Source organism: Trypanosoma brucei, chromosome 8 (assembly GCF_000002445.2).
Source record: "Trypanosoma brucei brucei TREU927 chromosome 8, complete sequence".
NCBI classification, from domain to species: Eukaryota; Euglenozoa; class Kinetoplastea; order Trypanosomatida; family Trypanosomatidae; genus Trypanosoma; species Trypanosoma brucei.
Window position 1 is genome coordinate 1,747,563 of NC_007281.1, and position 16,603 is coordinate 1,764,165.

The 16,603-nt window shown below is 48.9% G+C and overlaps 7 protein-coding genes across 7 annotated transcripts, besides 2 other annotated features; all 7 read left to right on the plus strand.

Annotated features, from left to right (window-relative positions):
* Positions 1–16,603: part of a sequence feature (sequence corresponds to BAC RPCI93-11J15) that runs on past both edges of the window.
* Positions 934–3,162, plus strand: Tb927.8.5970 (cullin, putative; the record flags this gene model as incomplete). Its single annotated transcript, XM_842334.1, has 1 exon — positions 934–3,162. The coding sequence occupies one exon, from the start codon at positions 934–936 to the stop codon at positions 3,160–3,162; it is 2,229 nt and encodes a 742-aa protein (XP_847427.1).
* Positions 3,428–5,887, plus strand: Tb927.8.5980 (TFIIH basal transcription factor complex helicase subunit, putative; the record flags this gene model as incomplete). Its single annotated transcript, XM_842335.1, has 1 exon — positions 3,428–5,887. The coding sequence occupies one exon, from the start codon at positions 3,428–3,430 to the stop codon at positions 5,885–5,887; it is 2,460 nt and encodes an 819-aa protein (XP_847428.1).
* Positions 6,095–8,011, plus strand: Tb927.8.5990 (hypothetical protein, conserved; the record flags this gene model as incomplete). The annotated part of the gene is made up of 1 exon (XM_842336.1): positions 6,095–8,011. One exon carries the CDS (start codon positions 6,095–6,097, stop codon positions 8,009–8,011), a length of 1,917 nt encoding a protein of 638 aa, XP_847429.1.
* Positions 8,383–9,678, plus strand: Tb927.8.6000 (fatty acid desaturase, putative; the record flags this gene model as incomplete). The annotated part of the gene is made up of 1 exon (XM_842337.1): positions 8,383–9,678. The coding sequence occupies one exon, from the start codon at positions 8,383–8,385 to the stop codon at positions 9,676–9,678; it is 1,296 nt and encodes a 431-aa protein (XP_847430.1).
* Positions 9,990–10,013: a sequence feature (AT_rich).
* On the plus strand, positions 11,196–11,696 carry Tb927.8.6010 (uncharacterized protein; the record flags this gene model as incomplete). Its single annotated transcript, XM_842338.1, has 1 exon — positions 11,196–11,696. The coding sequence occupies one exon, from the start codon at positions 11,196–11,198 to the stop codon at positions 11,694–11,696; it is 501 nt and encodes a 166-aa protein (XP_847431.1).
* Tb927.8.6020 (hypothetical protein, conserved) lies at positions 12,695–13,804 on the plus strand (the record flags this gene model as incomplete). The annotated part of the gene is made up of 1 exon (XM_842339.1): positions 12,695–13,804. The coding sequence occupies one exon, from the start codon at positions 12,695–12,697 to the stop codon at positions 13,802–13,804; it is 1,110 nt and encodes a 369-aa protein (XP_847432.1).
* On the plus strand, positions 14,103–14,597 carry Tb927.8.6030 (60S ribosomal protein L12, putative; the record flags this gene model as incomplete). The annotated part of the gene is made up of 1 exon (XM_842340.1): positions 14,103–14,597. One exon carries the CDS (start codon positions 14,103–14,105, stop codon positions 14,595–14,597), a length of 495 nt encoding a protein of 164 aa, XP_847433.1.

Below are 16,603 nucleotides of genomic sequence, written 5' to 3' on the forward strand. Positions count from 1 at the left end.
GGAATATACAACATAAACAACAGCTGTGGTAGCTTCGAGGCATCACTGGATGCCAGTTCCTTTCTGGAGTGTTACTGCTGTTAATGGATAGCTTGGGGAGTCGTAAACCGAGGTAGTTACAAGTAGCTCGTCCGCTTCAGTGTGCTACTTTAAAATCTGTGGATGTATGATTTGAGAGACTGGGTGTGAAATAAGACGCTTAAGAGGAAGACACAACTTGTTTTCGTGTGGCTGTGGTGGGGTGATGCCTTGGCAATGTGGGAAGGAGAAGTGTGTGGAAAGACCGGGGGGGGGAAAGTGAGTGATCTCCTTAGACGTACCGCATGAGGCCTGAGTGTTAAGTGAAATGACCAGTCACCGTGATCCAATTTTCAGGTGAACGGCCAAATGGCAGCTGGCACTCGTTGGGTGATGGACTGGTGGCATGAACTTATACTTCCGTAGCGGCTCTGGTTACTGGCAGTATGTTTTACATGGGGGTAATTTGTTAGCAGTACGGATGCGTGCTGGTTCTGACGGTTTGTGTGCTATTCATTTAGTATTGTTGGATTGGTCCTATAACTTCCCGGATCCTTTTTGTGGGGCTATGGTATAGTGGGCTGAAGGAGGAAGGTTGCCTGTGACACTCGAGATTGAAGTTGCACAAAAAATAGGAGCGCTGAACATGCAACAGTTTAGTGAGTCGTAGAAAACGGATATTTTACTCGAGGTGCTTACTAGGTATTGATGTAACTCTGTATTCAGTGCAACGACGATGCTAGTTAGTTGCTGGTTAGATTTTGGTGGTTTGTCGTCGCCGAACGTCTTGCTGGGTTTTATGCATTCTCAATACTAATTTTCTCCCAGAATTTGCTCTTATTGCTTGCTCCGGATCACCTTCTTTTCTACGCATCAGTGCTTTTCTTTGCTTTTTTAAACGGAGGGCTTTCTGCTATGCTTGAGGAAGACCTTGAGGCCATACGGCGTATGAAAGCCGATTTTGAGGCGATCGGCGAATTGACCGACAACGAGTTCAGGTCCGACACAACTATCAGTAAGCGTATGAATCACTACAGCACTGTATACAATGCTGCCACGAGGATTACAGGTTATGATGACCCCCGTGACCCGATGGGTTCAGGTGCGGAGGAGCTCCTGTACGTAGACTTTCAGGAGATGCTTACCCGTTACTTATTAAAACACTCCAACTTATCCGCCCCCTCAGAAATGGAGTTATTCGCCAGGATCCTAAAGGTGTGGGAGCGCTACAAAGTAATGATGAAGTGGAACGTGAATGCTTTCGCGTATCTCTCAAGGTTTTATATCGTCAACTTCTCTAAGCCTCCCCTTCGGCAGGTTGCTTTGAGGATATTTCATGAGCAAGTATTGAAGAAGTATGTGCCAACGGTAGTTCGGGTGACCCATGAACTGCTTACTGCTGAACGAAAAGGCGAGGGTGTAAACCGTGAGGACGTTCGTGAGGCTATAGAATTGCTTTCTTCAGTAACCGTTGAGCAACGCCAGGAAATATACAATGAACAGTTTTTGAAGCAGTACCTAGAACTGACAAAGGACTACTATGTTGCGCTAGTGGCGGAGTGGGGCGAATCAAGCTCCCACACGGAACTCCTGCGGCAAATTGAAGGAGCATACAACGACGAAGATGTGAGATGTTCCTATTATTTCCCCCCGGAGGATAAGCGTGCCGTTATGGTTCAGGTGGAGGAGGTATTGTTGGATTCTAGCGTTGTGCTGGACAAATTACTGAAGTCAAAAGACGGTTTCATCGCCAAGCTAAAGAGCCGTGAGAAGAACCTTCTCAAACTCTACTACAATTTGTTGTCTAGACGTCAAAAGGCACTTGCGTGTCTAGCAGACTTGACGAGGGATGGGATAACCGCCGAAGGCAGCGAGAAACTTAGACAATATGATAATAAGGAGAGAGATATCGACTTCAAATCGTGCGTTGTAGACATAATGAAACTTCAGGATGAGTTCCTGACGTTGTCATCAGAATGTTTTGACGGTGACACAGCAATGCTAAAGGCTGTGAAGGAGGGCATAGAGCGGGTGTACGCTGATGGTGTTCGCCTAACGGAGACAGTGAAGCGTTTTGTGCCTATGAGCGAGCTACTGGCGCACTATGCTGACTCCATTATTCAAGGAAGCGGGTGCTCCTCTTCACAGGAGGAGGAGTTGGATAGGGTTATTGCTGCCCTTTCGTATGTGACCGACCGTGACACTTTCCTTGCACATTCACGTGATTTGCTCGCCCAGAGGATATTGTCCCCGAAAAAGAAGTTTGATGACAATATTGAGCGCTCATTTGCGCATCGGATTAGTCATTGCTGTGGTGTGTCTAGCACGTGCTATCTTGAGGGAATGCTTCACGACGTGGACGTTGCTGAGGGATTTAGGGCTGCAGATAAGCTTGAGGCGATGGGCGTGAAGCTTCCCTTCGCCTTCGATGCGTTGGTGCTCAAGAAAGGGATTTGGCCACCACGGATCCACAGTGAAAATTTCACACCTCCCCCTATCATTTCCGAGGCTTTACATTCCTTCGAGGCGGCCTACCTTCAAGGCACTAGGGGGCGTGTGCTCACCTGGTCCTATTCTAACAGCAGTGGAGATGTACATGCTGCGTTCAAGAAGGGTCCAAAGACGCTGGTTATGCCCGGCTTGCAGTGTTGGGTGCTTTTAGCATTTAACGGCGCCAACCAACTAACGGTCGACGATGTGGTAGGGCGCTTTGGAATGACATTCGACGATGCGAAGCCTGTGCTACTCTCCTTGGTGAAGGCATCCATCCTGATTAGGGAGTCGAACTTTCCAACTGTTTCCTTGCATGACATATTCATCGTGAACGATAATTTTACTAGTAAACTAAAGAAGATGAAGATAGCAATGGGGAGGGACCAAAATATTGTTGCTGCCCAGAGTGAAGAGGTTGCACGGGAGGTCGAGGAGGACAGGAAGCCCGCTATAGACGCCTGCTTGGTTCGCATTATGAAGAGCCGTCGCGTCCTTGAGCATTCGATGCTCGTGGAGGAATGTAAGGAAAGACTGCTTCCAACGTTTTCCGCCGATCCTAAGTTGGTTAAGCAACGAATAGAGGAACTAATTCGTAAGGAGTTTATCGAACGTGATGCGAACACACCCGGGTTGTACAGGTATGCCGCCTGATGTACGCCAGAGTCATTGCACAGTTCCTTCGAGACATATATTTAAATGACAGGCGGAAGAGCTCACGTGTGGTGCGAGATGTTGTGGAACGAAGGGGGACGGTCATAAACACGGACACCTCACATTTGTTTTACGGGCGAAGAGTCAAAATACATAATTGTCCGTGTGTGTGATTAACTCATTTGTCGTTGCGCTACTGGTGCACCCTCCCAACCATTCGGCGGCTTACATCTCCTTTCCCTTCCTTTTTCCCCCCTCTTCTACAATGATCGTTGTCGTTGCTGTTACTAAACACTGCACTTCGCCAGCCGGAATGAAGTTGTTCATTGAAGACGTGCCGGTGTTGTTCCCCTACGAATACATATACCCTGAGCAACTGGAATATATGACGGAGCTCAAGAAAGGTTTAGATCAGGGGGGGCATATGGTTCTTGAGATGCCCTCAGGAACTGGTAAAACGACTACACTGTTGTCGTTACTGATAGCTTATCTGCACCACCACGCGGACGAGAAGCGAAAGGTTGTCTATTGCACCCGAACTGTCGGAGAGGTGGACAAAACTGCGAGCGAACTTCGAAAAATTCTGGGTTTATGGGAAACTGAGGAAGTAGGGAGCCGGCCACTGCGCGGGGTTTGCCTAACCGCAAAGAAGAACCTTTGCATCGAACCTAGTGTTGTTTCTAGGAGACATTTAGATGATGTGGATGCCGGGTGCCGCAGCCTTACTGCGCCGTGGCAGACTGACCAGCGTTGTGTGTACTTTGACACCCTTGAAAATCAAGGCTTTGATCTCCGCCCGGGGGCGTATTCCCTGAGCGACCTGAAGCGACTGGGCGAAGAGAATCATGTGTGCCCTTATTACTTGGCTAGGAAGGCGCTAAAGGTTGCGGATATTGTGATTCACTCGTTCCTCTACATTGTAGACCCGATCGTGGCCGAGGTGACGAAAGAGTATATGGATGAGAATACCATTGTTGTGATGGACGAGGCGCACAACGTGGATGATGTTTGCATTGAGGCAATGTCCCTTATTGTCACAAAAGATGATGCGTTTCAGGCCAAAGATAATGTGAAGAAGCTTAATGAGGCTGTCGATCGTATGAAGGCTACAAATCGGCAAAAATTACAGGAAGAGTATGACAGGCTTGTGAATGGCCTGGCGATGGCCGAACTAGCACGCTCCGGAGAGTCCACCGCCGGCGTGTCTGTCCAAGCCCTAAACATACCTCAAGATATTGCTGAGGAGGCGATTCCAGGGAGTCTACGCCAAGCAAATCACTTCTTGGCGTTTATGCAGCGACTAGTTGATTTCACTCATCGTGTAGTGTGCCGGATATCCCGGACATATGTTGCCGATCCACTTACCTTTTTAACAAAAGTGAAGGAGGAGTGTTCTGTAGATGTTCGCCATCTGAGATACCTAACAGAGCGTCTGAAGGTGCTACTGAATACTCTCCAGATAACGAGCGCTCACAGTTTTCACAATGTCTCGTTAATTGCGCAGATGTTCATGACACTTTCCACCCACTATACCGACGATCGGTACGAGAAACCTGGGTTTGTTGTTGTATGTGAGGCGAGTGATCCAACAAGGCCCACCATCCCGGACCCCGTTATTCGTTTAGTTTGTGTGGATGCTTCTCTAGCGTTGCGGGAAGTATTCGCCAAATACAGGAGTGTGATACTAACGTCCGGTACTCTTTCTCCACTGGACATTTATCCGAAGATGCTTGGTTTCTCACCTGTGATCGCAAAGTCATTCCAGATGACTTTGAGTAGGAAGTGCATTGCCCCTGTGGTGGTGACGAGGAGCAGTGAGAGTGTTAACATTACCGCAGAAGAGGTAACAAGCAGTTTCGTCGTTCGTAAGAATCCGGAGGCTCAGGCAACCGTATCGGCTGCCTACGAGGACCTCTTACGCGGTCTGGCCAAAACAGTACCAGACGGTATTGTTTGTTTCTTCACTGGTTATCAGTACATGAGCGAGGTGCTTCTTGGGTGGCACCGATCCGGGTTTTTGAAGGAACTCTCGCGGCACAAACTCATATTTGTTGAAACGCAATCCGTTGACGACACGGCGACAGCACTGGAAAGCTATCGGCGGGCATGTGATATCGGACGTGGGGCAATCTTTATGTCTATTGCACGAGGGAAGATTGCTGAGGGAATTGACTTTGACAGTCACTATGGGCGAGCGGTCGTGATGTTTGGTGTTCCCTTTCTTCCCCCAATCGATGAGCCGTTGCGACAGCGGATACACTGGATGGAGATTTGCTTAGGTATCCCTGGCAGTGAGTATCGTAATTTCGACGCCATGAGGCAGGCGTCACAATGCATTGGGCGTGTGCTGCGTAATAAGACAGACTACGGTATGATGTTACTCGTTGACCGGCGATTTGCTTTGAACGACAAACGCAAGAAATTGCCAATATGGATTCAACAGTGTCTGAAGGAGAACACAAATCTTAGTGTCGACGCGGCGGTCGCAGTTGCCAGGGGTTTCTTCAAAGAAATGGCCCAACCTTGGGAGTACAAACGGGACCTTGGCACCACCTTGTTTTCTGTAGAGACCCTCGCTCGTAAGGGCTTCCTTAAGCCGTCAAAAAGTTCGGTGAGTCGGAAGACTGTGGATGAGAGCCGAGCAACCACTACAGTGCCTCCTCCGGCAGAAGAGATCATTCGCCCGGTGAGAGAGCCTGACTACAGAAAGCGGTCCCGAGAGTGATCTGATCTATTTCTTCCTATCGTCTTCTGTCTGTGTTGCGGGAGTGAAGGAGTTGTAGCCGGTAGTTTTTGTGTTGGCGGCAGGAACTGTTACGAGGGCAAGCAGGAACGTGTCTGTAACCCTCATGTGTGCATCGACATTGGGCTCTCGCGCATCGGTTCAGGGAATGTAGAGTGTCGACATATATTCCACTTTCGAGGCCGGTGAATGTGTACCTCTTTTTCACTACATGAGGGTGATAGAGATGCAGTAAAACCGATTTTTGCCCATATTGGATGGGTTTTTGTCAACTCCCCACCCCCAACGCAGTATACATTGGCATACATGCAGGTATGTGGCTTGCCTTCTACGCCTTTCGCTGTTGTTATTATTATTATTCCCTTCACAAAACAACAGGAGTGTAAACGTTTTCCCTACTACTTGCGTGTATGTGGAGACACACGTGCATTTTTTTTTCGGCATTTCCTTGCTTCGTTTTTCCTTTTACCTAGCAGAAACACTTTTGCATCGTACACCAACCCCGACTGTGTACCGCGCTGGAGTGTATCAATGCCAGTCCGAAAGAAGCAACGGCGCGAAGTGGTCGTGGCAGACGCCGATGCTGGTGACTCTGGTGATGAGGACCAAAAGAGGAATGCAGTCGTTATGACGCGCCTTGTTAGTGAAACTGGGGAACCGGTGGGAACGCAAATCCTCTTGCCAGTTAACGCGACACCAAAGCAGCTGGACGACCTGCTCAACAGCATGATAGGAAAAGAAGCAGAGGGAACGCCCTATGCGTTTTTTATAGGAGGTGAGCAAGTTAACGATAGTGTCCGGGATACGCTCTTCCAGAAGCAGCGGGATGATTATGTTGATACCATGTTGAAGGAGGGAAGGCGCGTGAGACCACAAGACGTGGAAAAACTGACTTTTGAGTTGCCAGAAGAAGCTGTTGTTGAAATTCAGTTTAAACCGCAAGCGAAGTTTAAGGTGCGGCCTGTGACACGTTGTTCGGGGAAACTTGACGGCCACAGTGAGGCTGTGCTTATTGTGAGCTTCTCGCCCGATGGTGAGCTCCTCGCCACGGGTGGTGGTGACAAAGAAATACGGCTTTGGGATGTGCATACACTGACCCCAACAGAGGAACTCAAGGGACATACCAGTTGGGTTCAGGTGTTGTCGTGGTCCCCAGACGGGAAGTACCTCGCGAGTGGGAGTAAAGATGGTTCTCTCATTGTTTGGTCAGGTAATGGGGAAAGTGGCAAATACAAGGGAGCTCGTCACAAGGCGCACTCAGCTTATCTGACCCATGTATCGTGGGAGCCTCTGCATGTGAACTCCTCGTGCAATCGGTTTGTGTCCGCTAGCAAAGATACGACCCTTAAGGTCTGGCATACCGTGACTGGTCTTCAGTTTTCTCTTTCGGGGCACCAGGCGGGTGTGACTTGTGTGAAGTGGGGTGGGGAGGGAAGAATTTATTCATCTTCCCAAGACCGTACCATAATTATTTGGGACTCAAGTAACGGCGCCCCCCGCAGCGTGCTTCGTGGACACGCACACTGGGTGAACTTCATTGCATTAAGCACAGACCTCGTCATTAGGACTGGTGCCTTCGACCATGAGTGCCGGAAGTTCGATACCCGTGAGGAGATGCAGCAGTACGCAACAGCGCGCTACCAGGACGTGTTGGCACGACTTGATGGCCGCGAGCGACTTGTTAGTTGTTCTGATGACAATACCATGTTCCTGTGGTCTCCTCAGCGGCAGGTTACGCCACTCGGGCGAATGACCGGCCATCAGGGTGCCATTTTCCACATCCAGTTCAGCCCCGATGGTACCATGATCGCATCTAGTTCAGCCGACAAGAGCGTGAAACTGTGGAACGCTTCAGACGGGAAGTTCATCACGACATTTAGGGGACACGTGGCGGCTGTGTATCATGTCAGCTGGAGTCTGGATTCTAGGCTTCTAGTCTCGGGGAGTAGAGACTCCACGCTGAAACTGTGGTCAGTATCCAAACGCGAGCTTGTTGAAGATCTCTCGGGACATAGCGATGAGATTTTTTCCACTGACTGGAGTCCCGACGGCCAGCGGGTCGCCACTGGTTCCAAGGACAAGAAAGTTCTAATTTGGGTCCACTAAAAAGTTTAATTTCCCGCTGCGAACCTTTAAAAAAAAATAATGCCGGTAAAATAATAGTTAGCACGATAAGGTGGAGGGGAGAGAAGTGAATGGTAAATAGGAGGGCAGTGTTCTCCTTGCCGTGTGCGATGCACGACTGCGTTTAAGTATATACTTCAGCTGCTCTCTTGGTATCTCGATGTGCTTCACATTTTTCCACCTTTGAACGCAACTCCACTTTCCCCCATTTCAAATTATTAGTTACATCGCTGCAAGTGTGGGTTGGTCTCGCAGTCAGTCTGTGGGGGAATATACGAAAAGTAGAGAAGGGGAGTTTTACTTACTTTTACTGTCAAAGTGAAGGCGCATAATTAACAGTAGTAAGGATAAAGATGAGCGAAGCAATGGAAAGCAAGGTCTGTGACGCGCCGGCCGTGAAGAAAACTGAATATGACATTCCACAGTGGTCAAAGGGAAACTATGAAATTAACTGGGTTGCCGTTGCTGTGCTGGCCCTCCCGCCACTTATGGGCATAGGGGCCTTGATGGCGGGTGTCCCGCTGCAGACTAACACGCTTATTGTGGGTGTTTTGTTCTACATATTTAATGGTATGATCGGTATTACCGTAGGGTACCACCGCCTTTTTTCCCACAGGAGTTTTACTGCGCATCCCATCCTCCAGTGGATTTGTGCTTTTGCCGGTGCGGGCGCTTTCGAAGGTTCAGCCAAGTGGTGGTGCCGCAATCACCGCATTCATCACCGGTATGTTGACACTTTCAAGGACCCCTATGATGCGACTCGTGGCTTCTTCTTCTCGCACATTGGGTGGATGATCATGAAGCAGAATTATGCAATACCGGCCAGGGTTGACGTTAGCGATTTCAAGTACAACAACATCATCCAGTTTCAGCACCGACATTTCTTCAAGATGGCCATTGCGTCTGGCATAATTCTCCCGACGCTTGTCTGTGGCCTTGGGTGGGGTGACTGGCTTGGCGGTTACTTCTACGCAGCTATCCTGAAGATTGTATTCGTACATCACTGCACCTTCTTCATCAACAGTCTCGCTCACACGGACCTCTTTGGTGCCGTACAAACGTATTCGGACCGCCACACACCGCACGACTCTGTGGTTTGCGCTCTCCTCACCTTCGGCGAGGGGTATCACAACTTTCACCACGAATTCAGCCAAGATTACCGCAACGGTATTAAGTGGTATCACTACGATCCAACAAAGTGGGTCATTCGACTGTGTGAGTTCGTGGGCCTGGCGAGTCGACTTGTGCGCACTCCGAACGATATAATTAAACTGAACGTGAACAAGTTGAAGTACAAGCGACTCCTGAAGCAGGCTGCCATCTTGGAGAGGGAAATGGACGAGTGTGAACCGGCTGAGACGAAGATGTACACATGGGAAGATATTCATAGTTTGGTAGAGAAGGGAAGGAAATTGATAGTGGTTAGTAACAGGGTTATTGATCTCGACAAACCACTCAACACTGGCACAAGCTATACTCACGACAACGAAACGTTCCAATGGTATGAGGTTCACCCTGGTGGAAGGCAGGTGCTTGACCTCTATATTGGTAAAGACGCCACGAAGGAGTTTGGTAGCGGAATGCATAAGCACTCGGCAGGTGCAGAGAGCCTTCTCCATCACCTACAAGTGGGCTACTTGAATGAGTGAAATGTTTTCCCTCAAGGCTTTGTGGCGAGCGCGGTACATTCGGTTCGTTCGCGATGGTCGAGAGAAGATGAAAACCGTTGATGCGCGGGAAACAGGGGGGGGTTGAGAAACAATTCAAGTGACCGCAAGTGCGTTATATTTTCGACGTATGGGAAAGCCGGAAAGAGGAGATGTGAGTGTGGTTGAAGGCTGAGGGATAGAATGGAGATTTCCGTATCAAAAGCGAATAAGGTCCTCAACGTTGTGGCAGTTGTGTGCTATTCTGGTGTAGGAATAGGTTTGAAAAAATAGGAGAGGGAGGGTACTGATGGTTTATTTTATTTTATTTTTTAAATCTTCAGTGTTACAACTTGGTTAATATATTTAGTTCAATCGTCCTCCTCATTCTTTGCCACTCTCTCTCTAGTGCCGGTATCGACCGGTGCTGATGTAATCGGCTCCTTTATTTTCGTTTAGCATTTACCACGCGCTTTATTCGCCTTTTTAATCATTGCCCTATGTCACGTGGGCGCGAAACCCACGTGAGCCGTATAAATATACGTACACGCAGACGGATGTCTGTGTACCCCCTTCATTCTTTCTTTTACTTTGATCTTACATCACATGCTTGCGGGGGAAAATATCTTTTTCATGTATGTTTCAAAGTCTTTCCGCCTTCAGGACCTCTGCCTCTTTCCCAGAGAGAAGAGGGTGTGTTGAGTTGTTTCGGAAAGAGGCGCATAAAGGAAAGATGGGAAGCGAAAAAAAAACGGAAGAAAACGATTGAAAGGTGTGATACTGTGGTGTTCCACGAGTGCTTCACAGTGTTAAAGGGGGAAAAGAAATGAAAAATAACACGCAGAACGAATAAGGATTTAAATGATAGGAACGTACAAAATCTTAAATGTTGATTGGGGGGTGCATATTTGTGTGTTGGGGTGGGGAGAGGGAACGTTTGGTAAGAAGGGAGAGGAGATGTTACAACAATTCCTTCTGTGAGGGTGGCTCATGCTGTGTTGTATGTCCCCCAGTGTGCAAAGAGGCGTTTGTGGCTTCTCTTCCACTGCTGCGCACACTAGAATCTCCTTCAGCTGTTGACTACCATGCTGTTGGGGGTTCTCCCTCCCTCCTTTCTTTACGTCCCCTCACTTTTTTCCCCTCATCAGATCGTAGAGGAGGGTCCAGAATCTTCGGTGCTCGCTGAGGTCCCTGGTTGTCCCGCTCTGATTTGCTGTGGCGTGTACATCTTTTCTAGTACGTCCCAAGTGCCTTCAGGGGAATGCGCGTGCTTTGGCCACGGACAGCACTACTGGTGCGGGAACGATTTCATTATTTTTCTTTTTACCCTTTAACTTTCGCTTTACTACGTGTCCGTAGTGCCCAGCACATGAAGGCTGCTTTTGTGTCGTTGTTTTGGTGGCATGCCTATTTCTTCCCCTTACCGTTTCTTTCTCCTACCGTTAAACTTGTTCATGTATTGCGCCAGAGATAGACAATTTTCCTACGGCAATAAGTCAAGAGTGAATAAATAAGAGAAAATGGCTCTTTCAGAGAAAGCGTGTCTCCGAATCCGCGTAACGGTGTACACAATATTCCTCATTTCGTACCTTGTGGGAGCCGCCGTATTCGTCCGAAAGTTTTCAAACTTTATGGCCGCCTCGGGGTTTGTAGCCGCCTCCATTTTCATCGGCCTGGCAATCGCCATGCACGTTATGGGAACTGAGGGACTTCAGAGCCGCATCCAACCCAGGAGTCTTAAGCGAGTCGTGATCATGGGCGTTCTTGTTGCAGCGGATGTTGCCTTACTGACTTTGTCAATCTACACGCTTGTGGTTGGTATTAAGAGGCGCGAAAAGTGGACGGGTGAATCCAACTTCTGCTCCTGCACCGCCATGGTGTGCGGGTTGAAATGGTGCTCTGTTTGTGTATACCTTCTTTACCGCTCCGGCACCCCATCTAACCCACCCGAATTCGACAGTTTACGTAAGGGGGAAGAAGACGGTAACGGAAAGGAGGGCCCTCAGACGAGCATGTTGTAGGACACCTGGAGCGCATCAACAGCGGCACCCTGTCCGTGATGAAACTCCCCACTTCTATGAGAGAATGAAGAAAAGACTCGCGTGAAGATACAGACTAAATCTGGCAGCAGTAAAGTGTGTGTGTGTGTTTTAAAAAAGTGAAGACGTGTGGATTAATGTGTTAACGTTTTAAGCAAGACATGAGAGAGGCAAAGGGGGGAGAGTGGCAGAGTACAGTTATCTTTTTTGTGTGTGCGTTGTTCTTATCGTTTTCTTCCGTTAAATTTGTTCAAGTTTACCTATATGTATACGTGTACACGACTCAATAGATTGCGGTCGTGTTTACTTGTCCGTTAATATATTTTACGATCGTGAATTCTGTTTCTGCGTGTAAAAGGCGTGCAAATAAAAGGAGCATGGTGAACTCACTAATAACTGAATGAATGACTAATTGTGAAGTAAGGTGTTGTCGAGGAAGTATGGGGGGGCTTAACTGTAAAATGGCATCTCACGAGTTCCGTGGGAAGGTATTAGGGGATAAGCAATCAAACAAATTAGAAGATCTTCTTTTTCTTGTGTGTTTTATTTTAGGTATTTTATTGTTATTGTTCCAACTTGGCTCATCTTTATTTTTTTCCAACCTATCAACGAGGGAAGATGGGGAGAAGAGGGGTGGTTCCACCGTCTACTTCTTCCCCTTGCGACACTTCAACCTTTTTCCATTCAACTGATAACACCAGTGGTGACGACGGTGTAATTTCCTTTGGTATTTTATTGTCTCCTCTTCTGTTTCACCTGTAACCAACTCCGGCACTGTCGTCGTTTTTTTTCTCCATCTCTGTATATGTGAGAGTGCCCACTGCATTTCACTCCTCGATTTTTTCTTTTTTGTTTTATTTCCCTCCATTTGCATTTTCCTCGTTCCGGACTGTTGTTGTTCACTCTCCGACAATTTGTTGAAATACAACGTGAGGGGGTTCTCATTGCCGTCACCCCTATTGTATGCTACTACGAGCTTCATGGGTATGGGTCTCACCGGGATATGCCTCGCACTATTGGTTGCAGTTTTCTCCTACACGGTGAACTGGGCACACTTCGACTTTAGTCTCGAGAGTAAGAGCCCGCATAACAGCGGCTGTTTGGAAAAGCCGCTTTGTGATGGCCAGGTTAGTTTTATGGGGAGAGTTAAATGCCAGCTCTTCACCTACCCCGTCGATGTGGATAGACACGACTACAAGCGTGACGTGATGGGGAGGTTGGCAAGGCTCTTGCAAAAGGGTCTTAAAGGACAACCGCATGTGGTTGAGGGTGTAAAGGGAGATATCGCGGTCAAACTAGCAAATCCGGGGAGGCCTTTAGTGTTACACTTCGCGGGTGACAATGGGGTGGGGAAAACGACGCTTGCGCAACTCATATCCCTTGCTCTCGCCTTTCGCTGCCGTGACATGTCGTGCCTGGTGGGTGATACCTCCCTTGTGCTTTCCGGAGTAAGCTACGACGGTTACTCAGTGACAGACTTCCGCAGCGATGTGGTGCAGAAAATTGTGGAACACGCCAAGCGGTATCCACGAAACGGTGTTGTTATAGTCAACGACTTGAATGGCTTGCATCCGGATCTGGTGCGCGTTCTCCTTCCGCTATTCGGTAGGGCAACGACATTCCCCGAGGCCTCTGACGCGCCACTCAACTACTTGACGGTGATAATAACAACAGACTTTGGTCGCCAAGGGCGAACACGGGGGAAGAGCTTATCAGATATGCGACGTATCGTAGAAAGTGATTTTAAGAGTCTCTACTCGCAACTTTCTTCGTCTATGATACAAACCTATCCTTTCCTACCAGCGTCGTTGTCGACTGCGAGGGAAATAGTCCGAGCAACCGTCGATGGGTACCGCTGTGATAGTCGGCACGGGATTGGCAAACTGGATGTTGATGATGAGGTAGTTGAGTGGTTTATTGATTTGGTGAAGGACGATTTACCAGCGGAAAATGGACGTTGTGTTTCCAAAGCCGTGGTTGGAGTCGTTGGGCCCGCCGTGTTGCAACATCTCTCCAGCAGGTTACCGAGTCTTGCCTCGCTGCGTGTGGTGCTTGATAGCGACGGCTCAGTTGCCGTGCGCGAGAACTAATGGTCACACTATTTGGGGGCCTGGTCCCCGTTCGCCATCTCTCACGCAAGTATACTTGAGTCGTTTAGTGTGTGCCCGTTTTTTCACAGACTGGGGAAATGCACACTTCCATGGAGAGAACGTACACACGTGTGCACATTCGTCCGTTCTTATCCTACCATTCTTGTGGAGCGTTTTTGTTTTCTTTCCAGTGTTTCATCTTTCGCTGCATTTTCGTGTTCTCTTGGTCTACCAGCGCATCCAGTTCTCAACTCTATTCTATTTGAATTGTTGTTTTAGAAAGGAGCCACAGCGAACCATGCCTCCAAAGTTTGACCCCAATCAGGAGATCACAGTCGTCGTCCGTGCTGTGGGTGGTGAGGTGCCTGCAACGGCGTCACTCGCCCCCAAGGTTGGTCCACTCGGTTTGAATGCGAAAAAGATCGGTGAGGACATCGCCAAATCCACGAAGGACTGGAAGGGTCTCAAGGTTACGTGTCAGCTGCGCGTAAAGAACCGTGTGGCTACCGTCGTCGTCACGCCATCTGTCGCCTCAAGGCTGATCCGTGCGCTGAAGGAGCCACCGCGCGATCGCAAGAAGGTGAAGAACATTAAGCATGACGGTAACATCGCCTTCTCTGAGATTCTGAAGATTGCGAAGGAGTCCGCGCCGAACTCTATGGGCGCCAGCATGAAATCTGTGGTGATGGAGGTACTTGGCACTGCCGTTTCCATCGGATGTACCATCGACGGTGAGCACCCGCGCGCGATTCAGGAGAAGGTTCAGGAAGGTAAGCTGAAGGTCCCCAACTAAACTTTGGTGGGTTCCTTTTTTTTCCTTTTGTTATTTATTTAGTTTTGTTTTTAACCATCCAATTGTTAATATCTAAAAGGAAAGGGGGGTGGCCGGCCCTCCCACAAGCCACCCATGCGGGTATCAGCTCTCTTTCTCAAGTGCATAACTGATGCGTCTCTTTTTGCAACCCTCTCCGTTCGCCTGCTCATTTTTTCTTTTACCTTTTCTTTATCCTCACATCGCTGAATCGCGTGCTGAACAACACTACCAAATACATTAGAACACACAATGGGGACCATCAGCCGCCCTGGAGGGATGCGGCCTAAGTGGCACAAGAAGCGCATAAAGCGCTTAAAGCGCCGACGACGACGCATGCGCCAGCGCTCCAAGTAAGCGCCCTGATGCATCGGTGAACATTCCTCGTGGTGCCGTTCAGTGCTCCTTTTTTGCGAGTTTCGCACGCCGAACTCCCGATCAACGAAACGCATGCACATGTGCGTGCAACCTATTTATGGGTACGGAAACAAAGCATTTGATGTCTTCCCCCCTTTTTTCGTCGTCTAGTTACCTTTCCATTTTTCTACTTCTAGAGTGGAAACAAGTGTCAATGTTTTCTTCCCCTTTGGAGGTATGCCTGTGCTATAATGTTCCTTTCTTATATTATTGTCTTGGCCCTCACTCCTTTCTAACTGCTGTGGGCGACAGTCATACGCGCCCGGTGTTTGACTGCCGTCTGCTCACTTCAACCAACCTCCTGTTAACGCTTTCTCTTTTTTTTCTTTTGCGCTGCCTTTGTTTGTAACGTCTAAAACTACCAAATACATTAGAACACACAATGGGGACCATCAGCCGCCCTGGAGGGATGCGGCCCAAGTGGCACAAGAAGCGCATAAAGCGCTTAAAGCGACGACGACGACGCATGCGCCAGCGCTCCAAGTAAGTGGACAGTCGAACCGCTGAACGATCCCGCGGTCGCGCGAATCAGTGTCGCTCACTTGTCTTGTCGCGCATGGATTCGTGGCAGGGGAACAACCCAAGTGTGTATTCACCCTTATGATTTGTTCCTTTTTTTTTTCTTCTGTTTTTGATACGCCGAGGAGCGGCCCTTTTTTCCCGTGTGGTTTGTTCTTTTGTTAGCGCTCTCCTTCAATACTGCGTGGTGTTCTGTTCACCGTACGGCAGTAAACCATCTCGGGGGCGGGGGGGGGGGTTCCCTTTTCCAAGGCTCACCTCACCAGAAGCCCGTGACAGTTTTTCTTACTCTCTGCATCTTTCTTATCGACGGACGGCTCCCCATTGCTTTTTCTTTGCTTCCTTGCTTTCTTTATTTACTCTAGTCAGAAGGTGAAGGATGGGGACCATCAGCCGCCCTGGAGGGATGCGGCCCAAGTGGCACAAGAAGCGCATAAAGCGCTTAAAGCGCCGACGACGACGCATGCGCCAGCGCTCCAAGTAAGCGCCCTGATGCATCGAAAAGAGGTGCAATAAAGCGCGCTGGCGGCCGCCTCGGCGCCCCGTTTTGTCCGATACCTGGTTCGTACTGAGCCATCTCGCGCCTTAATATTTTTCTTTTGTTCTGGGAAGGCGTCTTAGGAGGGCATCCGATTGTACCGTTTCAGTGTTTTTGGCTGCTGCTTCTCCTCTACTACTATGTTTTGTCTCCTTCAGTTTTTTCCCTCTCATTCTTTGCCTCCCTTTTTGCAGGCTCCTGCAATTGGAATGGCTACGAGGTTTTGGAAGAAGGTCAACTGCCAGAGGATGGGGGAAGAAGTCTAAAAGTAATCAGGGGAAAAGACAGCAGCAAAAAAAACATAACGGAATGTCTGGGTGAGTTGAGGCCCCTCTCGGGTGCCCGCCAACGTCACTCTCTGGCTGTCTGCTTTTTTTTTTGTTTCGATTCCTCGCCTACAATGTGGACGGTAAGGGCCGCGTGCTTTCTTATTTTTCTACACAACTCATCTGTGCACCTTCACCACCATTTCTCTTTCTTCTGCTTTCCCCTGTAATGATCTCGCTTCTGAAAG